The sequence below is a fragment of the Oncorhynchus mykiss genome, chromosome 1 (assembly GCF_013265735.2).
Source record: "Oncorhynchus mykiss isolate Arlee chromosome 1, USDA_OmykA_1.1, whole genome shotgun sequence".
NCBI lineage: Eukaryota > Metazoa > Chordata > Actinopteri > Salmoniformes > Salmonidae > Oncorhynchus > Oncorhynchus mykiss.
This window is the reverse complement of record NC_048565.1, coordinates 30,471,877-30,494,532: the sequence shown is the minus strand read 5'-3', so window position 1 is coordinate 30,494,532 and position 22,656 is coordinate 30,471,877. Positions and strand designations below refer to the sequence as shown.

General features: G+C 43.4%; 1 protein-coding gene across 1 annotated transcript in view; it reads right to left on the bottom strand.

The window, feature by feature from the left end:
• Positions 1–22,421, bottom strand: part of LOC110532168 (ras-related and estrogen-regulated growth inhibitor-like protein) — a 28,421-nt gene extending 6,000 nt beyond the window's left edge. Inside the window, exon 1 of the mRNA XM_036989384.1 lies at positions 22,406–22,421. Coding sequence (XP_036845279.1) covers positions 22,406–22,421 — 16 coding nt within the window. The remainder of the gene's footprint in view (positions 1–22,405) is intronic.
• Positions 22,422–22,656: the final 235 nt, after the last annotated feature.

The window sequence follows — 22,656 nt, the reverse complement described above, 5'->3', positions numbered from 1 at the left end:
ATCTCCGTCCCAGTCTCAGGTCTTTTGCAGACTCCATCAGGTTTTCTTCCAGAATGGTCCTGTATCCTGTATCAATTTTAACCATCTTCCCTGTCCCTGCTGAAGAAAAGCAGGCCCAAACCATGATGCTGCCACCACCATGTTTGACAGTGGGGATGGTGTGTTCAGAGTGATGAGCTGTGTTGCTTTTATGCCAAACATAACATTTTGCATTGTTGCCAAAAAGTTTAATTTTGGTTTCATCTGACCAGAGCACCTTCTTCCACATGTTTGGTGTGTCTCCCAGGTGGCTTGTGGCAAACTTTAAACAACACTTTTTATGGATATCTTTAAGAAATGGCTTTCTTCTTGCCACTCTTCCATAAAGGCCAGATTTGTGCAATATACAACTGATTGTTGTCCTATGGACAGAGTCTCCCACCTTAGCTGTAGATCTCTGCAGTTCATCCAGAGTGATCATGGGCCTCTTGGCTGCATCTCTGATCAGTCTTCTCCTTGTATGAGCTGAAAGTTTAGAGGGACGGCCAGGTCTTGGTAGATTTGCAGTGGTCTGATACTCCTTCCATTTCAATATTATCACTTGCACAGTGCTCCTTGGGATGTTTAAAGCTTGGGAAATCTTTTTGTATCCAAATCCGGCTTTAAACTTCTTCACAACAGTATCTCGGACCTGCCTGGTGTGTTCCTTGTTCTTCATGATGCTCTCTGCGCTTTTAACGGACCTCTGAGACTATCACAGTGCAGGTGCATTTATACAGAGACTTGATTACACACAGGTGGATTGTATTTATCATCATTAGTGATTTAGGTCAACATTGGATCATTCAGAGATCCTCACTGAACTTCTGGAGAGAGTTTGCTGCACTGAAAGTAAAGGGACTGAATAATTTTGCACGCCCAATTTTTCAGTTTTTGATTTGTTAAAAAAGTTTGAAATATCCTGTCATGTTGTGTCTTGTTTCTGTCCTTTCCTTTCACCCTGTCTCCCTCTGCTGGTCGTACTAGGTTACCGTTTCTGTCCCTCTTTCCCCCAGCTGTTCCTTGTCTTCTCTGACTACCTCATTTCACCCCTTTTCCCACCTGTTCCCTTTTTCCCTCTGATTAGGTCCCTATATCTCTCTCTGTTTCTGCTCCTGTCTTTGTCGGATTCTTGTTTGTGTGTCTCATGCCTGAACCAGACTATCATCGTGTTTGCTGCAACCTTGTCCTGTCCTGTCGGAATCTACCTGTCCATCTGAGCCCACGTGTGTTCATCATTAAAGAAACTCTGTTTGTTAATTCGCTTTTGGGTCCTCATTCACGCACCTGACAGAAGAATCCAACCAAGAATGGACCCAGCGACTTCGGATCCTCTCCACTCAGCCGTCGAGATCCAGGGAGCGATGCTAGGCAGACACGAGCAGGAATTGTCTGCTGCTCGACATGCCGTTGAGACCCTGGCCACCCAAGTCTCCAACCTCACAGAACAGGTTCACCATCTCCGCCTCGATCCACCGGCCACTTCCAGGGCTTTCGAATCTCCGGAGCCCAGAATCAATAACCCGCCGTGTTACTCTGGGGAGCCCACTGAATGCCGCTCGTTCCTCACCCAGTGTGATATTGTGTTTTCTCTCCAGCCCAACACTTACTCCAGGAGCACTGCTCGTGTCGCCTACGTCATATCTCTCCTTACTGGACGGGCTCATGAGTGGGGCACGGCAATCTGGGAGGCAAGGGCTGAGTGTACTAACCAGCATCAGGACTTTAAGGAGGAGATGATACGGGTTTTTGATCGATCTGTTTTTGGGGAGGAGGCTTCCAGGGCCCTGTCTTCCCTATGTCAAGGTAATCGATCCATAACAGACTACTCTATTGAGTTTCGCACTCTTGCTGCCTCCAGTGGCTGGAACGAGCCGGCTTTGCTCGCTCGTTTTCTGGAGGGTCTCCGCGCAGAGGTAAAGGATGAGATTCTCTCCCGGGAGGTTCCTTCCAGCGTGGATTCCTTGATTGAACTCGCTATTCGCATTGAGCGACGGGTTGATCTTCGTCACTGAGCTCGTGGAAAGGAGCTCGCGTTCTCCGTTGCCCCCCTCTCCGCATCACTACCATCTTCCTCTGCCGACTCGGGTGCTGAGCCTATGCAGCTGGGAGGTATCCGCATCTCGACTAAGGAGAGGGAACGGAGAATCACCAACCGCCTCTGTCTCTATTGCGGTTCTGCTGGTCATTTTGTCACTTCATGTCCAGTAAAAGCCAGAGCTCATCAGTAAGCGGAGGGCTACTGGTGAGCGCTACTACTCCTGTCTCTCCTTCAAGATCCTGCACTACCTTGTCGGTCCATCTACGCTGGACCGGTTCGTCAGCTTCCTGCAGTGCCTTAATAGACTCTGGGGCGGAGGGCTGTTTTATGGACGAGACCTGGGCTCGGGAACATGACATTCCTCTCAGACAGTTAAGGGAGTCCACGGCCTTGTTCGCCCTGGATGGTAGTCCTCTCCCCAGGATTCAGCGTGAGACGCTACCTTTAACCCTCACTGTTTCTGGTAATCATAGCGAAACCATTTCTTTTTTAATTTTTCGTTCACCTTTTACACCTGTTGTTTTGGGCCATCCCTGGCTAGTTTGTCATAATCCTTCCATTAATTGGTCTAGTAATTCTATCCTCTCCTGGAACGTCTCTTGTCATGTGAAATGTTTAATGTCTGCTATCCCTCCTGTTTCCTCTGTCTCTTCTTCACAGGAGGAGCCTGGTGATTTGACAGGGGTGCCAGAGGAATATCACGATCTGCGCACGGTGTTCAGTCGGTCCAGGGCCACCTCTCTTCCTCCACACCGGTCGTATGATTGTAGTATTGATCTCCTTCCGGGAACCACTCCCCCCCGGGGTAGACTATACTCTCTGTCGGCTCCCGAACGTAAGGCTCTCGAAGATTATTTGTCTGTAGCTCTTGCCGCCGGTACCATAGTCCCCTCCTCCTCTCCCGCCGGAGCGGGGTTTTTTTTTGTTAAGAAGAAGGACGGGTCCCTGCGCCCCTGCATAGATTATCGAGGGCTGAATGACATAACAGTGAAGAATCGTTATCCGCTTCCTCTTATGTCTTCAGCCTTCGAGATCCTGCAGGGAGCCAGGTTTTTCACTAAGTTGGACCTTCGTAACGCTTACCATCTCGTGCGCATCAGGGAGGGGGACGAGTGGAAGACGGCGTTTAACACTCCGTTAGGGCACTTTGAATACCGGGTTCTTCCTTTCGGCCTCGCTAACGCTCCAGCTGTCTTTCAGGCATTAGTCAATGATGTCCTGAGAGACATGCTGAACATCTTTGTTTTCGTTTACCTTGACGATATCCTGATTTTTTCACCGTCACTCCAGATTCATGTTCAGCACGTTCGACGTGTCCTCCAGCGCCTTTTAGAGAATTGTCTTTTTGTGAAGGCTGAGAAGTGCACTTTTCATGCCTCCTCCGTCACATTTCTTGGTTCTGTTATTTCCGCTGAAGGCATTAAGATGGATCCCGCTAAGGTCCAAGCTGTCATTGATTGGCCCGTCCCTAAGTCACGCGTCGAGCTGCAGCGCTTTCTCGGCTTCGCGAACTTCTATCGTCGTTTCATCCGTAATTTCGGTCAGGTGGCAGCTCCTCTCACAGCCCTTACTTCTGTCAAGACGTGCTTTAAGTGGTCCGTTTCCACCCAGGGAGCTTTTGATCTCCTCAAGAATCGTTTTACATCCGCTCCTATCCTTGTTACACCTGACGTCTCTAGACAGTTCGTTGTCGAGGTTGACGCGTCAGAGGTGGGCGTGGGAGCCATTCTTTCTCAGCACTCCCTCTCTGACGACAAGGTCCACCCATGCGCGTATTTTTCTCATCGCCTGTCGCCGTCGGAACGTAACTATGATGTGGGAAACCGCGAACTGCTCGCCATCCGGTTAGCCCTAGGCGAATGGCGACAGTGGTTGGAGGGGGCGACCGTTCCTTTTGTCGTTTGGACTGACCATAGGAACCTTGAGTACATCCGTTCTGCCAAACGACTTAATGCGCGTCAGGCGCGTTGGGCGCTGTTTTTCGCTCGTTTCGAGTTCGTGATTTCTTATCATCCGGGCTCTAAGAACACCAAGCCTGATGCTTTATCTCGTCTCTTCAGTTCTTCAGTAGCCTCCACTGACCCCGAGGGGATTCTCCCTGAGGGGCGTGTTGTCGGGTTGACTGTCTGGGGAATTGAGAGGCAGGTAAAGCAAGCGCTCACTCACACTCCGTCGCCGCGCGCTTGTCCTAGGAACCTTCTTTTCGTTCCCGTTCCTACTCGTCTGGCCGTTCTTCAGTGGGCTCACTCTGCCAAGTTAGCCGGCCACCCTGGCGTTCGGGGTACGCTTGCTTCCATTCACCAGCGTTTTTGGTGGCCCACCCGGGAGCATGACACGCGTCGTTTCGTGGCTGCTTGTTCGGTCTGCGCGCAGACTAAGTCCGGTAACTCCCCTCCTGCCGGCCGTCTCAGGCCGCTTCCCATTCCCTCTCGACCGTGGTCTCACATCGCCTTAGATTTTGTCACCGGACTGCCTTCGTCAGCGGGAAAGACTGTTATTCTTACGGTTGTCGATAGGTTCTCTAAGGCGGCTCATTTCATTCCCCTTGCTAAGATTCCTTCTGCTAAAGAGATGGCACAAATCATCATCGAGAATGTTTTCAGAATTCATGGCCTTCCGTCAGACGTCGTTTCGGACAGAGGTCCGCAATTCACGTCTCAATTTTGGAGGGAGTTTTGCCGTTTGATTGGGGCTTCCGTCAGTCTCTCTTCCGGCTTTCACCCCCAGTCTAACGGTCAAGCAGAACGGGCCAATCAGACTATTGGTCGCATCTTACGCAGTCTTTCTTTTCGAAACCCTGCGTCTTGGTCAGAACAGCTCCCCTGGGCAGAATACGCCCACAACTCGCTTCCTTCGTCTGCGACCGAGCTATCTCCTTTTCAGAGTAGCCTTGGGTACCAGCCTCCGCTGTTCTCATCTCAGTTCGCCGAGTCCAGCGTCCCCTCCGCTCAGGCTTTTGTCCAACGTTGCGAGCGCACCTGGAAGAGGGTCAGGTCTGCACTTTGCCGTTATAGGACGCAGACTGTGAGGGCTGCTAATAAGCGTAGAACTAAGAGTCCTAGATATTGTCGCGGTCAGAGAGTTTGGCTCTCCACTCAGAACCTTCCCCTTAAGACGGCTTCTCGCAAGTTGACCCCGCGGTTCATTGGTCCGTTCCGTATTTCTCGGGTCATTAATCCTGTCGCAGTTCGACTTCTTCTTCCACGATACCTTCGTCGCGTCCACCCGGTCTTCCATGTCTCCTGTATCAAGCCCGTTCTTCGCGCCCCCGCTCGTCTTCCCCCCCCCCCCCCCCATCCTTGTCGAGGGCGCACCCATCTACAGGGTCCGTAGGATTTTGGACATGCGTCCTCGGGGCCGTGGTCACCAGTACCTCGTAGATTGGGAGGGGTACGGTCCTGAGGAGAGGAGTTGGGTTCCCTCTCGGGACGTGCTGGACCGTGCGCTGATCGAGGATTTCCTCCGTTGCCGCCAGGTTTCCTCCTCGAGTGCGCCAGGAGGCGCTCGGTGAGTGGGGGGGTACTGTCATGTTGTGTCTTGTTTCTGTCCTTTCCTTTCACCCTGTCTCCCTCTGCTGGTCGTACTAGGTTACCGTTTCTGTCCCTCTTTCCCCCAGCTGTTCCTTGTCTTCTCTGACTACCTCATTTCACCCCTTTTCCCACCTGTTCCCTTTTTCCCTCTGATTAGGTCCCTATATCTCTCTCTGTTTCTGCTCCTGTCTTTGTCGGATTCTTGTTTGTGTGTCTCATGCCTGAACCAGACTATCATCGTGTTTGCTGCAACCTTGTCCTGTCCTGTCGGAATCTACCTGTCCATCTGAGCCCACGTGTGTTCATCATTAAAGAAACTCTGTTTGTTAATTCGCTTTTGGGTCCTCATTCACGCACCTGACATATCCAATAAATGTCGTTCCACTTCATGATTGTGTCCCACTTGTTGTTGATTCTTCACAAAAAAATACAGTTTTATATCTTTATGTTTGAAGCCTGAAATGTGGCAAAAGGTCACAAAGTTCAAGGGGGCCGAATACTTTCGCAAGGCACTGTATGTGTAGGTATGTACGGCAGGACCAAATCGGAAAGATAGGTAGGAGCAAGCCCATGTAATGCTTTGTTGGTTAGCAGTAAAACCATGAAATCAGCCCTTGCCTTTACAGGAAGCCAGTCTAGTATGGCTTATTATATTTCCCTTCCTTTTATTAGTGTAATGTAGAACGCAAATATTACAGATAAGATAGATGCTCTGACATAGTGAAAACGTCTGAATTCTACATGTACATTTAGAAAAAAGTGTTGTCTTTGATAATATGCCAACATTTTATAAAGCAGATAAACATATTCATATGATCCTTTCACCATGTTTGAAATAATCTCAATGAGAAATCTGATCGTACTCTCTGCACTTAAAAAGGCAACGAGTACAAATGGACACCAAAAATAGGATCCGAAAAAAAATTGATTGTACATACACAACTCTCGGGTATTTTATGAACGAGTAACTTAGTTTACTGGACCTACTGTATATGCTGACGATTACCATTGAGAATTCAGTTGCCACTGTCTTCCCCCTGAAAACAATGATTTAATTTCCCATGCTGTCAGAAGCCATAACATAGTTATTATTATTGCACCTGTGTGTGAAATACAACATGGGTGTCAGAGGCACATTTGTTTCCCTGTCAGTGAAGTGATACATTCTTTCTCAGATGAAAAAGGGTCGTATTTAAGCGATAATGCCCAAGAAGCTAGTGTTTGGAGAATATATGGATCTCTTTAGGAGAAAGCCCTGCATCCAGCTGTTTGCTTAGAAATTCTAGGGACAATTAGGAGGCCTGCGTTAGGAGACCTGCGTCTTACTTTACATGTTACCTGTTGTTCAGACAGAGAAGCTAGCCAACAACACAGCTAACACAATCACTTAACTGAAGCTGGAAAGACTGCAAACTAGCTGCACTTTGTTTCATTTGACCTTTTTCAATTTATATTTTTTTGTATTTATCCGTAACAAAATTATGTAGAAATGTTGCCTGCCTGTCTGTCTCGTCCCAACTCCCGACATGTTCATTACTATGGGATAGCTGGAGATCAAATTAGAATATTGAAACAATGTTGCAAATGTCGGAGAGACAGACAGCAAGGTTTATGCAAATCTCCACTGTTAAAAAGTAAAGGTTTGTCTAAAAGAAATGTGAGATAATGTTTAGATGCTTTTTATAGTGGAGATCAAGTTTAGAAATAGCCTGGCTTGGCTGATGAGACAGTGGGTAGTGCAGTCAGATGGAACAGAGTAAATAGGCATTTTAACGTCATAGATTTAGATTAGAGTCTGACAACATTATAGGCCTCTCATTGGCAATGCTGAATATTCTGTAGTCAGTGGACTTCTGTAGTCAGTGGGTATTGTGCAAATAAAAAATATAGAAAGTCACTATGATTGTGTAATGACTTTATAATAACAAACCCATTATTTAATGAATGTTTCCTGAAATAGATTTCCATAATTTTGCATGCCACAGTCCATTTAACTATGTATCCTGGGAGTATTAGTCTATTTTTATCAGATTTGTCTCTTGAAGTCAACTGAAGCACTTAAATGGCATAACGCTGATTATTCATTTGTGCAACAGTCATTAGGCACAGCCAAATGTGTTGGATGATGTGCAATGATTGGAATCTGTGTAGACAGCAAACTGAGGGCGAGGGAAAAGTGTAGAAGGAACTCGATTCATCTGCTGTATGGACAGTGGGTCTACAGTATATTCTCTGACCTGGGTGGCAGTGTTATTGTTGTATGAACTGACACTGTCTCTAAATGCTAAAGTAGGCCTACAGTCTGTGGTGCTAAAATTGTTAATAACAACTGCAGTTAACTGTAGATAACACAGGCCCAGAAATAACAAAGGAAAAACAGACCCTTGGTCATTAAATGTTGTATGACCCGTTTGAGAAAGCTATGTTGCAATAAAGACATGCATTTCATTTCAGATGGTAAATCCACTCTCAAAATTCATCCCCTTACTTTAACAAAACATGAATACTGCTAAAAGGGGTTTCGACCATGCGTTTCTTACTATTGTATTCCTTTTAGACAGGTTTTATTTGGAATGTAACAGCAACATGGTAATTTGGCATAGGGAAACTACACGTTGTAAGCATGAGCTAATAATTCATTCATTGCTGTAAGTGCTAATGGTCCCTTATAGTTAACAGTACTTTGGGCAGAGATTAAAACCTCTTAAGGAACGGACGCTTTTTTCCCATTTTTTGCCTAAAATGACCAGCCCAAATCTAACTGCCTGTAGCTCAGGACCTGAAGCAAGGATATGCATATTCTTGATACCATTTGAAAGGAAAGACTTTCAAGTTTGTGGAAATGTGAAATTAATGTAGGAGATAAAAAAATAACATGCACATTGGTCTTTTATTTTTTAATCATCTTTGAAATGCAAGAGAAAGATAACCATGTATTATTCCAGGTTAGGCACAATTTCGATTTTGGCCACTAGATGGCAGCAGTGAATGTGCAAGGTTTGAGACTGATCCAATAAACCATTGTATTTCTGTTCAAAATGTTGTATCAAGTCTGCCCAAATGTGTCTAATTGGTTTATTGATACATTTTCAAGTTCATAACTGTGCACTCTCCTCAAACAATAACATGTTATTCGTTCACTGTAATAGCTACTGTAAATTGGACAGTGCAGTTAGATTAACAAGAATTTAAGCTTTCTGCCCATATAATATATGTCTATGTCCTGGGAAATGTACTTGTTACTTACAACCTCATGCTAATCACATTAGCCTACGTTAGTTCAACCGTTCCACGGGGGGAGACCGATCCTGTAGAGGTTATTAAGGAAGTAGTACAGTATTTTTCTCTACTTCTCATTATTTCAGAGGTGACTGCTTTCAGCTAAAAGCTGAGAGAAGAGGTTGGTTGTCTCCTAAACAGAAGATTGGTTGCTTTAATGACATATACATTAGACCTACTGATTGTGGTTGGCTCCCTGTCCATGGGAAACTGCTGCTGCTGCTATTTTAGATTTATGAACCAATGTACAGACGTACAGCTTAATAATACATTTATTCATATGGTATATTAAAATCAGTATGGTAATGTTTCTTTTTTCAGAGTTTTAAGAAATGTTGTCACATGCAGTATGCAACTGTCAACAGTGAGCACATAGCCTACTTCCTACTCTCCATTGAAAATATGTTTTTATGTAAAGCCGGTTGACCGGAAGCTCCCTCCGCTGTGTTTGTTCTTATGCAAATAAATCTTCTTATGGACTTAGCTCACACTTACTTTACATGCTTGATAATTCCACTTACCCCTGATACAAGGGTGTGTTAAGAAACATAGAATGAAAAGGAAATGAAAGGCCTACAGTGGCCAGCAAGCCTGTATGAAATTTACATTGAATTTGTAATTTTCTCTGAAAAATCCTGCTGCAAAAAAAAGAGACTAAAACTGAGCCAACTGCAGTTGTGATATGATGCCATATTAATTTGTTATTGGTAAAGCCTTGGCTTCAACAAAACTATCTCACAGTCCTGATGTTCTTTTGAAACCAGGCAATGCTTATTCAGATATCCCACGTTTAACTGCCATTGTAGGCTACTCACCTGACTGGCTGTGTCCAACTCATCCTGTAAGGACACTAGTGCGGAGACACCTGCAGGACATCTTACATTTACACAGACATTTCATGAGAACCGTATTTTAGTGCTATAGTTATGTTCTGTCTTGCAAGTGATACTTTTGACGACAAAGGTTAGCTATGCAAAAATCTGTAAAAATCTAGAATCTGTCAGAGTCCGGAACAGTGTGCTCTGTGGCTTTCTCTGTTGCCATAGATTAGATTGTATATTTTCATTGACGTTTTCAGCAGGGCTTCCTTGCCTCCCGAATTGCAGGAACCATTGATTTCTCTGAAATATCGCATTGCCTGTGCCTTTAAGATAAATATGCGGCTAGGGAAAGCAATGTGTTTGCCCGTCTTTACAAACTGATCAAACAGCTGCCATAATGGATGGTGCATTATGCTGAATTATTGGACATGTACTATTTCACGACTAGCCAGGACAACTGAGTGTAGCCCCCTGCTATACATCACACCACTGCTCGGTCCCTGACTGCACTGTACACAGGCAAAGCCATAAACTAGAGGGAGGGAGTTTTTTATCACTGCAGCCCTGGCTAGGGTCATTTGTCCTCCTGAGAGGTGGAGCTTCAGACAGGCTGAGTGAATGACAGCCCCACAGATCCTCCCAGGCCACTGAAGGAACCTTGGCTAAGAGATACTCTGCTGACTGGTCTTAATCCATTCATGAGTCACAAGCTTCCCTCTTGATTTATGTCTTTAGGATAATTTATTAGGCATTTGAATCTCATATACTGTAGGCTTACATCTGATTCCTTTCTGATTCTAGCTACAGGCGTCCTTCTCCGGCTGTACTGGAGTCTAGCCAACAGACTTGCTGTAAAACCTTCATGCAAAATGTCATTTTTGCTGTTTGTTTGGTGATGCAACAAAATCAGAGTGCGCATGAAGCCAAATATGTATCTTTGTAATTGTATTATTTCCTGATAAAGATGTTAAAATTGTTGGACTTAATTATGCAGTAAAGCATTATGTTGGAGTGCCTCTTCACAGACTTAAACCAAAGAACAGTTTTTCGGACCAGTTGCTACATTCATTTTTGGACTTATAAATTAATAATATTTACCCATTGACTATTGAAGAATATAACTTATAAATTCCTCCTTAGCTCAGCTGTCATGGGGCGGCAGGGTAGCCTAGTGGTTAGAGCGTTGGACTAGTAACCGGAAGGTTGCAAGTTCAAACCCCCGAGCTGGCAAGGTACAAATCTGTCGTTCTGCCCCTGAACAGGCAGTTACTGTTCCTAGGCTGTCATTGAAAATAAGAATTTGTTCTTAACTGACTTGCCTAGTTAAATAAAGGTAAAAAAAATATATATTTATATTTTTTTTAAATACCCCATCAGAACCCCAAACATAAGCTTGTTTTACTCCAAAGTGTGTAAATAATGTAAATGTAAACAAACACTTTATAGCCTCAAAACGTGGTTAAAACTATATTGTTGATCTCATGGATGGTCAGTTCTTGCATCCATAGTTCTGTCTATGCATTTGAGAATTGTTCCATTTCTCCAGGCCCATCTCTCAGATTTTTACCAAAACAAGGGTCAGGGAGAACTGTTTCTAATTGTTTCTACTGCTGATTGCAGCTTTAAAGACATAATTCATCAGAGGCAGCTGTTGCCTTCATTAGACAGCTGCAGTACATGCAGGGTTGGATGTAAGGGAGGGAAGAGGAGGCTATTTGCATGTCATTTCCCCATCAGGAAGGAAGCTCTCCCAACTGGCAACTTCAGGATTACAGGCTGAGCAGAAAGGACTGGACCACCCTGTCTTTTCATATGCAGCTGAAAATACATTTCTGCTCCAAGAGGGGGGAGGAGACTCAGTATCTTCAGTGTGTAAATATGCTGTTCATGTGGCTATTAGTCTTTTATTATTTTCTGCAAAACTCACACAGATGAGTCCACATAATATAATAGCTGAGGGATTCTGGTTGTGGGTAGGGTATTGGGTATTGGGTGATCTCAGAACCATCTACTTAATAGAATTAGAATGGTGATGGTAAAGCTATTGTAAAAATGGCGTATAACATACTTACGATTAGTCATTTCAGCAATGAATTATGATAATATGAAGTCAGAATGCATGAAGACTGTTGAACACTGCTTTGTTACTGATGTAGTATTAAATTGCCTCAAGGAAATCCCCGTTCCAGGCTGTCAACCTCTCCCTGGCTGACTTCACTTGTTGCTTTTAGTTCAGTTGCACTTGACTTCTGAAATGGTTGTTACTCAGGGAAAAGCAGCCAATGAATATTTGATGGCATAAATATGGTAAGTGTTTCATAATGGTCCCTAAACGGTCCCTAAAATTACCCATAATACCCTCCCCCACATTCCCTCTCAGGTTGCATTCCGTCAGATAGGCTGTGTGATTGATTTACTGCAACAACACCAGTTTTTATTTTCAGTCACTCTAAACTAGTACTGTTTGACATTCTGCCAGTGTTGGGGAGTAGTGAACTATATGTAGTTCAACTAGTAATTTAACTACATTTTGTAGTAGCTTGGTGGTAGTTGAACTAAATTCTAATTTAGGTAGTGTTTTCATTAGTTAATTAATTTTTTGCCATGTAGCAGTCAACTAACTAACTACTGGAACTACACAATTTTTTGTGCTACAAAAAAAACTGAAAATATGGGTGTAGTAGGCAAGAATTTCCTTTCTTTTTTTAAAGATTAGAACTGCCTAATTCACACTTGGAACATAGGTTTTGTGTGTAATAAGCTAAATTATACATTCTGTTAACAGCTAACTCCAGAGTGATCTGTTCTTGCAATTTGTAGCCTATGACATTTCAAATTTAGATATGATAATTTTTCACAAAGTAGTTTGGATGTAGTGAACTTCTTTTTCCAAAGTAACTTTGGTTAAGTAAACTTCATTTTTGTTAAGGGTAGCTTTAGTGTAGCTTAAAACGTATTCTATTGTGAAGTAACTGGTAGTTTGTTCAACTATATTTTCAAAGTAGCATCACCAACACCACATTCTCAGTAGTGAAACCTAAACGCTTTCACTGAAACATGCACAGATGTTTGAAAGGTAATCAGGAGGAGACTCAACACAGTCGAGAAACTAAAGCTGGCTAACACTGCCTTTTTCCCTAAGTGTGTTCCTTCCCTGTCCAGCATAGAGAGATTTCTGACATGGTGAATAAAAGGAAGAGTCTCAGTTAACTAGCACTCACTAGATTATCATAAGTCATGGTGGGAGTAATGAAATGTTCCATGTTGTCTTCCCAGTCAAGCATCACTGAGCCTGCTATTAAAACAGAGCAGAGGAGTGATTGTGGATGGAAGGCAGTCTGGCTCTTGTCACATTGTAAACAATGGAGGCTCTCTTGGAGGCTCTCTTACCATGCCTTCCCGTTTATCTAGACAATTTTACTTAAGTGGTTTGGAATGGATTGGGTTGACAATCGCAGTGGTGTAAAGTACTTAAGTAAAAATATGTTAAAGTACTACTTAAGTAGTTTTTTTGGGTCACTTTATTTTCACTGTTTATATTTTTGACAATGTTTACTTTTACTTCACCACATTCCGAAAGAAAATAAATGTAATTTTCTCTCCACACATTTTCCCTGACACCCAAAATTACTCGTTACATTTTGCTTGCTTATCAGGACAGGAAAATGGCCCAATTCACAGACTTATCAAGAGAATATCCCTGGTCATCCCTACTGCCTCTGATCTGGCGGACTCCCTAAACACAAATGCTTAGTTTGTAAATTATATCTGATTGTTGGAGTGTGCCCCTGGCTATTCATAAATAAAGAAATAACAAGAAAAGTTATTTATACTTTTACTTTGGCTTTTGTATGTATTTAAGTATATTTTAGCAAGTATATTTAGCAATTACATTTACTTTTGATACTTAAGTATATTTAAAACGAAATACTTTTTTGTATTTTACTGGGTTACTTTTACTTGAGTCATTTTCTATTAAGGTATCTTTACTTTTACTGAAGTATGACAATTGGATACTTTATCCACCACTGGACAATCCTCCCTGCACTGTAGTCATGGAGATAGAGGCAAAGGGAGAACAGTCAGCAGCTTTGAAAACTCCTTGTAAATTTATAGCAGATTTTCTGGAGTGAGACCCCCCTGAATCATTAAGCATGTTTGCCTCCAGTTCCCTCTTTTAGTCTAGTCTCCATGTTGAATGCTAGCCGCAATCGTACCAACTGGAAGTTTAGTCTGTGGGAATTTATAATATTTCTTTGCTAAACAAAAGTTGATTATACACTTCATAACGCCCCATTACAAATCTACAATTACATGCTGATGCAAAGATTAGTCACTTTGTGTTAGAATGTAGGCCTATTGTACATTGTACTGAAACTCATCTTGTGTCCACATGGAGGGATCAAGGTCTATTTCCATACATTAAGTGAAAATATGTTACAGGCTTGCTGTTACTGTGGCAATGTATCTACAGTATAACTCTTATATAGCCAAGTTTGACATCATAGTAACGCAATGCAAAAATTCTTGACACAGTGAAGTCCAGGAAGAGCATAGCTAGTAGACATAAATCATACATTTCCAGTTATTCTAATGGACTGCAGCTGAGAAAAAGTAGTCAGTAAACCTCATGAAATATTAAGCAGCGCACGGGACAGCTTGCAGGGTTTTGTGTCTACTGTGACAGTGGGCTTTTTGCATCTGGTGTCCTCTTAAAAGTCTTTTCGACATTAATTATCACCACTCATGTCACACGCCAAATGTATACTGCCTGTCAGTCGATGACCATACTCGGGACATGGAATCTTCTGTTACCAAGGAGATTATTAACCTTTCAAAACTCGACAACTTCACAATTGTTTTATACCCTCTTATGATCTAACACTATATCGCACGTGGCAATGATAGTTTGACACTTCTTCCCAGAGAGACCTTGAAATTCCACCCACTTGGTGGGATAATGCCTTCGTTCTCACATAAAGCTTAGCTCTAAGTTCCCCTCTGAATCCCTTGGATGGCTGAGGAGACAGTTGATGTATAAGTCTGTTTCTCCTCATTTGCCAGTTCTAACTGTGCTCAGTGTGCCGGGTGGGGAGGGTTTAATTAAAGAGATTACTGGTCCATTGAAATAAAAATTTGGGAATATGTCCAAACTCCACGTTGCGGAAGTGTCGTTCCTGCAGTAAATGCCTAATATCCCTCTGAATCATTTTTATCCAGAGCTCAGATATACCATTCTGATGTCTCATTACTGCAGCCAAATGTACACAAAAGCAAAGAAGAGCAGCGTTGATAGGGACATCATTTCCCCCTCTCATTCTGCAGCAATTAGTGCACTTCAAAAGAGATGATCCACAGTAGTTAAGTCACAAAGCATGGGGGTTTTCTCCAAGGAACTCGTACCTTTTACCTCAATAAACAAACCCTAGATAGTAATTTACACACATTTGTTTCTTATTAATTGCCTCTAAATGTTAGAAGAAATACAACTGATTTATAGACTTCAGTCCAGTAATATGGATGTATTGCCACCTGAATCAAGTCGGAACAGCCACATTAGGGGAGCTTTGAGGGCCTTGTTCATGCATCAGTCTTTTTTTTACCATCACTGGACCAGAGTAGTGTCTCTCTGTATAATTCTCAGTGAGACAGTAATACATGACAGATCTGCAACCGATGTCCCTATTTGTGAATGAGGTTACAGCTCTTCCAAAGCAGCCCTTTTTGCTATTGTTTTCACTGAGGCCCTCTGGTTATTCGAGGTACCATACCAACAGGTTTATAATCTAGGTCCTTTTACTTTCCTCTTAGCTTAGCAGTTCACTTTGACTCCTTACATATGCAGTTCAACTTGTCCTTCTAGTCCAGTGGATTTGCATTTCCTCTTCTCATCTCCCTGCTTCATAATATCATGGCCATTTCTCTATGCCATGTCCATGGAACAGGCATGTCCTGAGCTAGAATGCCCACGAGCATTTGGCTACGAGCCAAAACAAACAAACACAAGCATTTTTTGACTATTTCTGCTGGGCTTATAGTACACCACAACCATTGTAGAGTAAGTACAAGAATGAGGTGTTTGTGAGTGTAGCCTGAGAGGACTTAGTCAGGGTACAGTAGCCCAGCCAGATCACTGGGAGATGGGATGAGTAAACAGCAGGCTGCCCCATCTCTGTGGAGCTGACCTGCATCTGGAAATAAGCACGGAATCCCATGGTTTAACCTACCCTGGGGAGGAAATCAGACCAGGTTGCTAGTTCATTTGAGCTACAGGGTATGTGCCATGTTTTAAACACTCACCTCAGCAGTGCAGGCGATAGAAGTTGAAAACCACACGCTGCCCCTTTTACTGATACTAGTCTAAAAATAGACAGAAAAGCCTCAGCGTGACATGGTTTGAACATAGAACAGACACTGACACACTATTTTAAGACAGGCCACAATCACTAAGCCTCCTAAAATGTGTTAAGTAACTCCTGAAGCTAAGCTGCAAATAGCATTTTTCTGTCTTTATAATAATTGAGTATTTATGTGCCTCGCAGAACTCTCTGATTTCTGAAAGAAAAAAGCTGAACTCCACATTTAATTACACTTTTGGTCAGTACTGTATATTATACAATTGGGTACAAAGGGAGGGCAGCACACTGTTGTACTATGAATCTGATATTATTGTATGCGTTATACACTGTGTACAAACATTATGAACATCTGCACTTTCAAATCAAATCAAAGTTTATTTGTCACGTGCGCCAAATACAACAGGTGTTGTTTCACCTTACAGTTAAATGCTAACGTACAGGCTCTAACCAATGGTGAGGATAAAACAATAAAAAAGGTATGTGTGTGGGTGTGTGTGTGTGTGTGTGGGTGTGTGTGTGTGTGTGTGTATGGAGGGGGGGGGGGGTAAGTAAAGAAATAAAACAAAAGCAAAAAGACATTTGAAAAAAGAGTAGCAAGGCTATATACAGACACCTGTTAGTCAGGCTTATTGAGGTAATATGTACATGTAAGTATCATTAAAGTGACTATGCACATATGATGAACAGAGTAGCAGCAGCGTAAAAGAGGGGTTGGGGGGGCGGGGCAAACAATACAAATAGTCCGGGTAACCATTTGGGCACCTGTTCAGGAGTCTTTTTATCCTACACTTGGCACTCCGGTACCGCTTGATATGCGGTAGTAGAGAGAACAGTCTATGACTGGGGTGGCTGGGGTCTTTGACATTTTTTAGGGCCTTCCTCTGACACCGCCTGGTGTAGAGGTCCTGGATGTCAGGCAGCTTTGCCCCAGTGATGTACTGGGCCGTACGCACTACCCTCTGAAGTGCCTTGCGGTCGGAGGCCGAGCAATTGCCGTACCAGGCAGTGATGCAACCGGTCAGGATGCTCTCGATGTTGCAGCTGTAGAACCTTTTGAGGATCTCAGGACCCATGCCAAATCTTTTTAGTTTCCTGAGGGGGAATAGGCTTTGTCGTGCCCTCTTCACGACTGTCTTGGTGTGTTTGGACCAATCTAGTTTGTTGTTAATGTGGACACCAAGGAATTTGAAGCTCTCAAACCTGCTCCACTACAGCCCCGTCGATGAGAATGGGGACATGCTCGGTGCTCCTTTTCCTGTAGTCCACAATCATCTCCTTAGTCTTGGTTACGTTGAGGGATAGGTTGTTATTCTGGCACCACCCCTCCAGGTCTCTGACCTCCTCCCTATAGGCTGTCTCGTCACTGTTGTGTTGTCAGCAAACTTAATGATGGTGTTGGAGTCTTGCCTGGCCATGCAGTCGTGTGTGAACAGGGGGTACAGGAGGGGACTGAGCACGCACCCCTGGGGAGCTCCAGTGTTGAGGATCAGCGTGGCAGATGTGTTGCTACCTACCCTTACCACCTGGGGGAGGCCTGTCAGGAAGTCCAGGATCCAGTTGCAGAGGGAGGTGTTTAGTCCAAGGATCCTTACCTTTGTGATGAGCTTTGAGGGTACTATGGTGTTGAACGCTGAGCTGTAGTCAATGAACATCATTCTCACATAGGTGTTCCTTTTGTCCAGGTGGGAAAGGGCAGTGTGGAGTGCAATAGAGATTGCATCATCTGTGGATCTGTTTGGGCGGTATGCAAATTGGAGTGGGTCTAGGATTTCTGGGATAATGGTGTTGATGTGAGCAATTACCAGCTTTTCAAAGAACTTCATGGCTACGGACGAGAGTGCTACGGGTCTGTAGTAATTTAGGCAGGTTGCCTTTGTGTTCTTGGGCACAGGGACTATGGTGGTCTGCTTCAAGCATGTTGGTATTACAGACTCAATCAGGGACATGTTGAAAATGTCAGTGAAGACACCTGCCAGTTGGTCAGCACATGCCCAGAGCACACGTCCTGGTAATCCGTCTGGCCCTGCAGCCTTGTGTATGTTGACCTGTTTAAAGGTCTTACCCACGTCGGCTATGGAGAGTGTGATCACACAGTTGTCCGGAACAGTTGATGCTCTCATGCATGCCTCAATGTTTTTTTGCCCCCGAAGCGAGCATGGAAGTGATTTAGCTCGTCTGGTAGGCTCGTGTCACTGGGCAGCTCGCGGCTGTGCTTCACTTTGTAGTCTGTAATAGTTTGCAAGCCCTGCCACATCCGACGAGCGTCTGAGCCGGTGTAGTATGATTCAATCTTAGCCCTGTATTGACGCTTTGCCTGTTTGATGGTTCGTCGCAGGGCATAGCGGGATTTCTTATAAGCTTCCGGGTTAGAGTCCCGCACCTTGAAAGCGGCAGCTCTACCCTTTAGCTCAGTGCTAATGTTGCCTGTAATCCATGTCTTCTGGTTGGGTTATGTATGTACAGTCACTGTGGGGACGGCGTCCTCAATGCACTTGTTGATAAAGCCAGTGACTGATGTGGTGTATTTCTCAATGTCATCGGAAGAATCCTGGAACATGTTCCAGTCTGTGAAAGCAAAGCAGTCCTGTAGTTTAGCATCTGCTTCATCTGACCATTTTTTTATAGACCGAGTCACTGGTGCTTCCTGCTTTAATTTTTGCTTGTAAGCAGGAATCAGGAGGATAGAGTTGTGGTCGGATTTACCAAATGGAGGGCGAGGGAGAGCTTTGTACGCGTCTCTGTGTGTGGAGTACAGGTGATCTAGAATTGTTTTCCCTCTGGTTGCACATTTAACATGTTGATAGAGATTTGGTAGAACTGATTTAAGTTTCCCTGCATTAAAGTCTCTGGCCACTAGGAGCGCCGCCTCTGGGTGAGTGGTTTCTTTTTTGCTTATTTCATTATACAGCTGACTGAGTGCGGTCTTAGTACCAGCATCTGTCTGTGGTGGTAAATAAACAACCACGAAAAGTATAGCTGAGAAATCTCTAGTCAAGTAGTGTGGCCAGCAGTTTATCACAGTATACTCTACTTCAGGCGAGCAAAATCTAGAGACTTCCTTAGATTTCGTGCACCAACTGTTGTTTACAGTTAGTCTGTCTTACCGGAGTGTGCTGTTCTATCCTGCCGGTGCAGCGTGTATCCCGCTAGCTGAATATCCATGTCATCATTCAGCCACGATTCCGTGAAGCATAAGATATTACTATTTCTGATGTCCCGTTGGTAGGATATCCGTGATCTTACCTCACCTAGTTTATTGTCCAATGATTGCACGTTGGCGAGTAATATTGACAGTAATGGCAGCTTTCCTAGTTGTCTTCTGCGGGTCCGGACGAGGCATCCGGCTCTTCGTCCTCTGCGTCGCTTCCTTTTGAGAATAATTGGGATGTCTGCCCTGTGGGGTGTTTGGAGAATATCGTTTGAGTCCTTCTCACTGTTGTTGTTGTTGTTGTTGTTGAAGAAATCTTTGTCTAATCCGAGGTGAATGATCGCTGTCCTGATATCCAGAAGCTCTTTTCTTCCGTAAGATACGGTTGCAGAAACATTATGTACAAAATAATTTACAAATATCGCGGAAAAAAACCATATAATAGCACAATTGGTTAGGAGACCGTAAAACGGCGGCCATCTCCTCCGGCGCCATTTTCTCCACATTATGAACATCTGCACTTTCCATGGCAGACTGACCAGTTGAATCGAGGTGAAAGCTATGATCCCTTATTGATGTCAATTGTTCAATCCACTTCAATCAGTGTAGATGAAGGGGAAGAGACAGGTTAAAGAAGGATTTTCAAGCCTTGAGACAAATGAGACATGGATTCTGTATGTGTGCACTTCAGAGGGTGAATGGGTAAAGTAGTAGGTGCCAGGCACACCGGTTTGTGTCAAGAACTGCAACACTGCTGGGTTAACACTCAACAGCTTCCCATGTGTATCAAGAATGTTCCACCATTCAAAGGACATCCACCCAACTTGACCCAACTTTGGAGTCAACATGAGCCAGCATCCCGTTGGAACGCTTTCAACACCTTGTAGAGTCCATGCCCCACCAAATTGAAGTGTTCTCTCACTGTCATGAGTGTTGTGGCAAAGGGTGTGCACACTGTACACCATGCACTCAGTGATCTTTTAATTGTAAGCTGCAGTCCACCGCCACTAGAACTCATTCCAGTAGTTGAAATACTGCATTTCTGCCCTGACTTGCTACACAGCAGTCTTTATGCTTACACAATACAGATGGTGCCTAAACTGTTTGGTTTTTAAAGAAATACAGCAGAGTGATGTTTATAAAAATCCTGAGTTTGTCTATGCAACGATTTGCTGCAGGCAAAAACAGATCATAGATGAATGTGCCATAATATACCGTGGCCAATGCAAGTCAGGAACATTTATATGCATGGGTATGAGTGTAGTTAAATTATCTTTGGGAGAAAGAGTTGTGGGGAGTTAGAGGCAGGTAGGATTGATGCTGTGGGTGTCCTACTAAAAGCTTTGTGCTGGTTATCCATGGGAACAATGGGGGCCTGGGCCTGGCTCACTCCTCCCTCCAGGTGAAATTCCAGCTCTGCTGTGGAGCACTTGATTATGTAGTGCCTGAGGCCCTATTGGCCCAGTATCTCTTTGCAACGGCAGAGAGGGGAAGCTGTCATAGTCTGCGTATGAACATGCAATAGAGTCCATTTCAACGAGAAAATAAAAACATTATAAAAAGCCACAGAATCCTAAACCTTAACGATCAATAAATAAACCTCAGGTATGTGACTAACTTATAATACATATGAAATGCATCTTCTATTACTGCTCACGTTCTTTTTATGGAATGAATAATTGTTTCAGGTTTTGTTATCAGTGACAGCGGATAGAAGCTTTGATGAAGTGTTTGTAGATTTCTGTTGACGAGGCCTTGTTGTACAGTGGCTTCATTTGGGTCTGAGAATATGATATGTAGCTGGTAATAGCATCCTTGTGTTTGCTACAGGGAACACGTTATTGTAATGGTAGAGTAGATCCAGATATCTGGATTGTCATTAGTGAAGCAAGTGCTTGTGAATGCCCAATGTTTACATTAAAGATCTCTGTTGACTGTCAGATGGGCTAATCCAAATGTATAGTAGGGTCAAGACCTTGAAGTTTCTCATTTGAGAAAAATAAATAAACACTTAATTTTGTACAGGTTTATCAGTGTTGTTCATAACACTACACTTCCTGTTTTATGATATTGTCAAACATTAGCAGGGTGTGATTACCTTTTCACATTCACACAGAGGTGAAGGGAACTTTACTGACCCTCCCAATTCTAAGACGTGAACACACAAGGTATGAGTCACTGCTTGTCTTCTTAGCTCTACAGTATGTGCTTTAACAGTCAGGCCATCAACACTGATGGAAAAAGCCCAGGAACCATTAGCACATAGAGAACCCACAGTGCCTTGTATCCTGCATGGTTCACTGCACTACAAAGTTCTCAGAGGGAGGCTGGGAGTTTGTAAGAGGCTGGGAGTTTGTAGCGGCAAAACTTCTGCTGAAACTGGAGGGCGCGCAATTAAAATAAATCATCATAAATATTATGGATTTTAAACATTTAGGTACAGTTGAAGTCGGAAGTTTACATACACTTTAGCCAAAAACATTTAAACTCAGTTTTTCACAATTCCTTACATTTAATCCTAGTAAAAATTCCCTGTCTTAGGTCAGTTAGGATCACCACTTTATTTTAAGAATGTGAAATGTCAGAATAATAGTAGTGAGAATTATTTATTTAAACTTTTATTTCTTTCATCACATTCCTAGTGGGTCAGACCTTTACATACACTCAATTATTATTTCGTAGCATTGCCTTTAAATTGTTTAACGTGGGTCAAACGTTTTGGGTAGCCTCCCACAAGCTTCCCACAATGAGTTGGGTGAATTTTAGCCCATTCCTCATGACAGTGCTGGTGTAACTGAGTCAGGTTTTTAGGCCTTGCTCGCAATAGATTTTTGAGTTCTGCCCACAATTGTTCTATAGGTTTGAGGTCAGAGCTTTGTGATGGCCACTCCAATACCTTGACTTTGTTGTCCTTAACCTTTCTGGTGCAGGCGTTTTGCTAGCGACCCACCTCGACAACATCTGGTGAAATTGCAGAGCGCAAAATTCAAAATACAGAAATAGTCATAATAAACATTCATAGAAAAAACATGTGTTACACATCGGTTTAAAGATGAACTTCTTTGTCAAATTTCAAAAAGGCTTTACGGCAAAAGCATACCATGCGATTATCTGAGGACAGCGCCCGACATACAAAAGCATGAAAAACATTTTCCAACCAAACAGATGCATCACGAAAGTCAGAAATAGTGATAAAATAAATCGCTTACCTTCGAAGATCTTCATCTTTTTGCAATCCCAAAGGACTCGGTTACACAATGAATCGTCGTTTTGTTCAATAGTCCTTCTTTATATCCCAAAAATGTCAGTTTACTTGGTGCGTTTGATTCAGATATACACTGGTTCCAACTCGCCCAACATACCTACAAAGGATCTAATAAGTCGCCTGTAAACTTGGTCCAAACATTTCAAACAACGTTTCTAATCCAACCTCAGGTACCCTAAAATGTAAATCATCTAT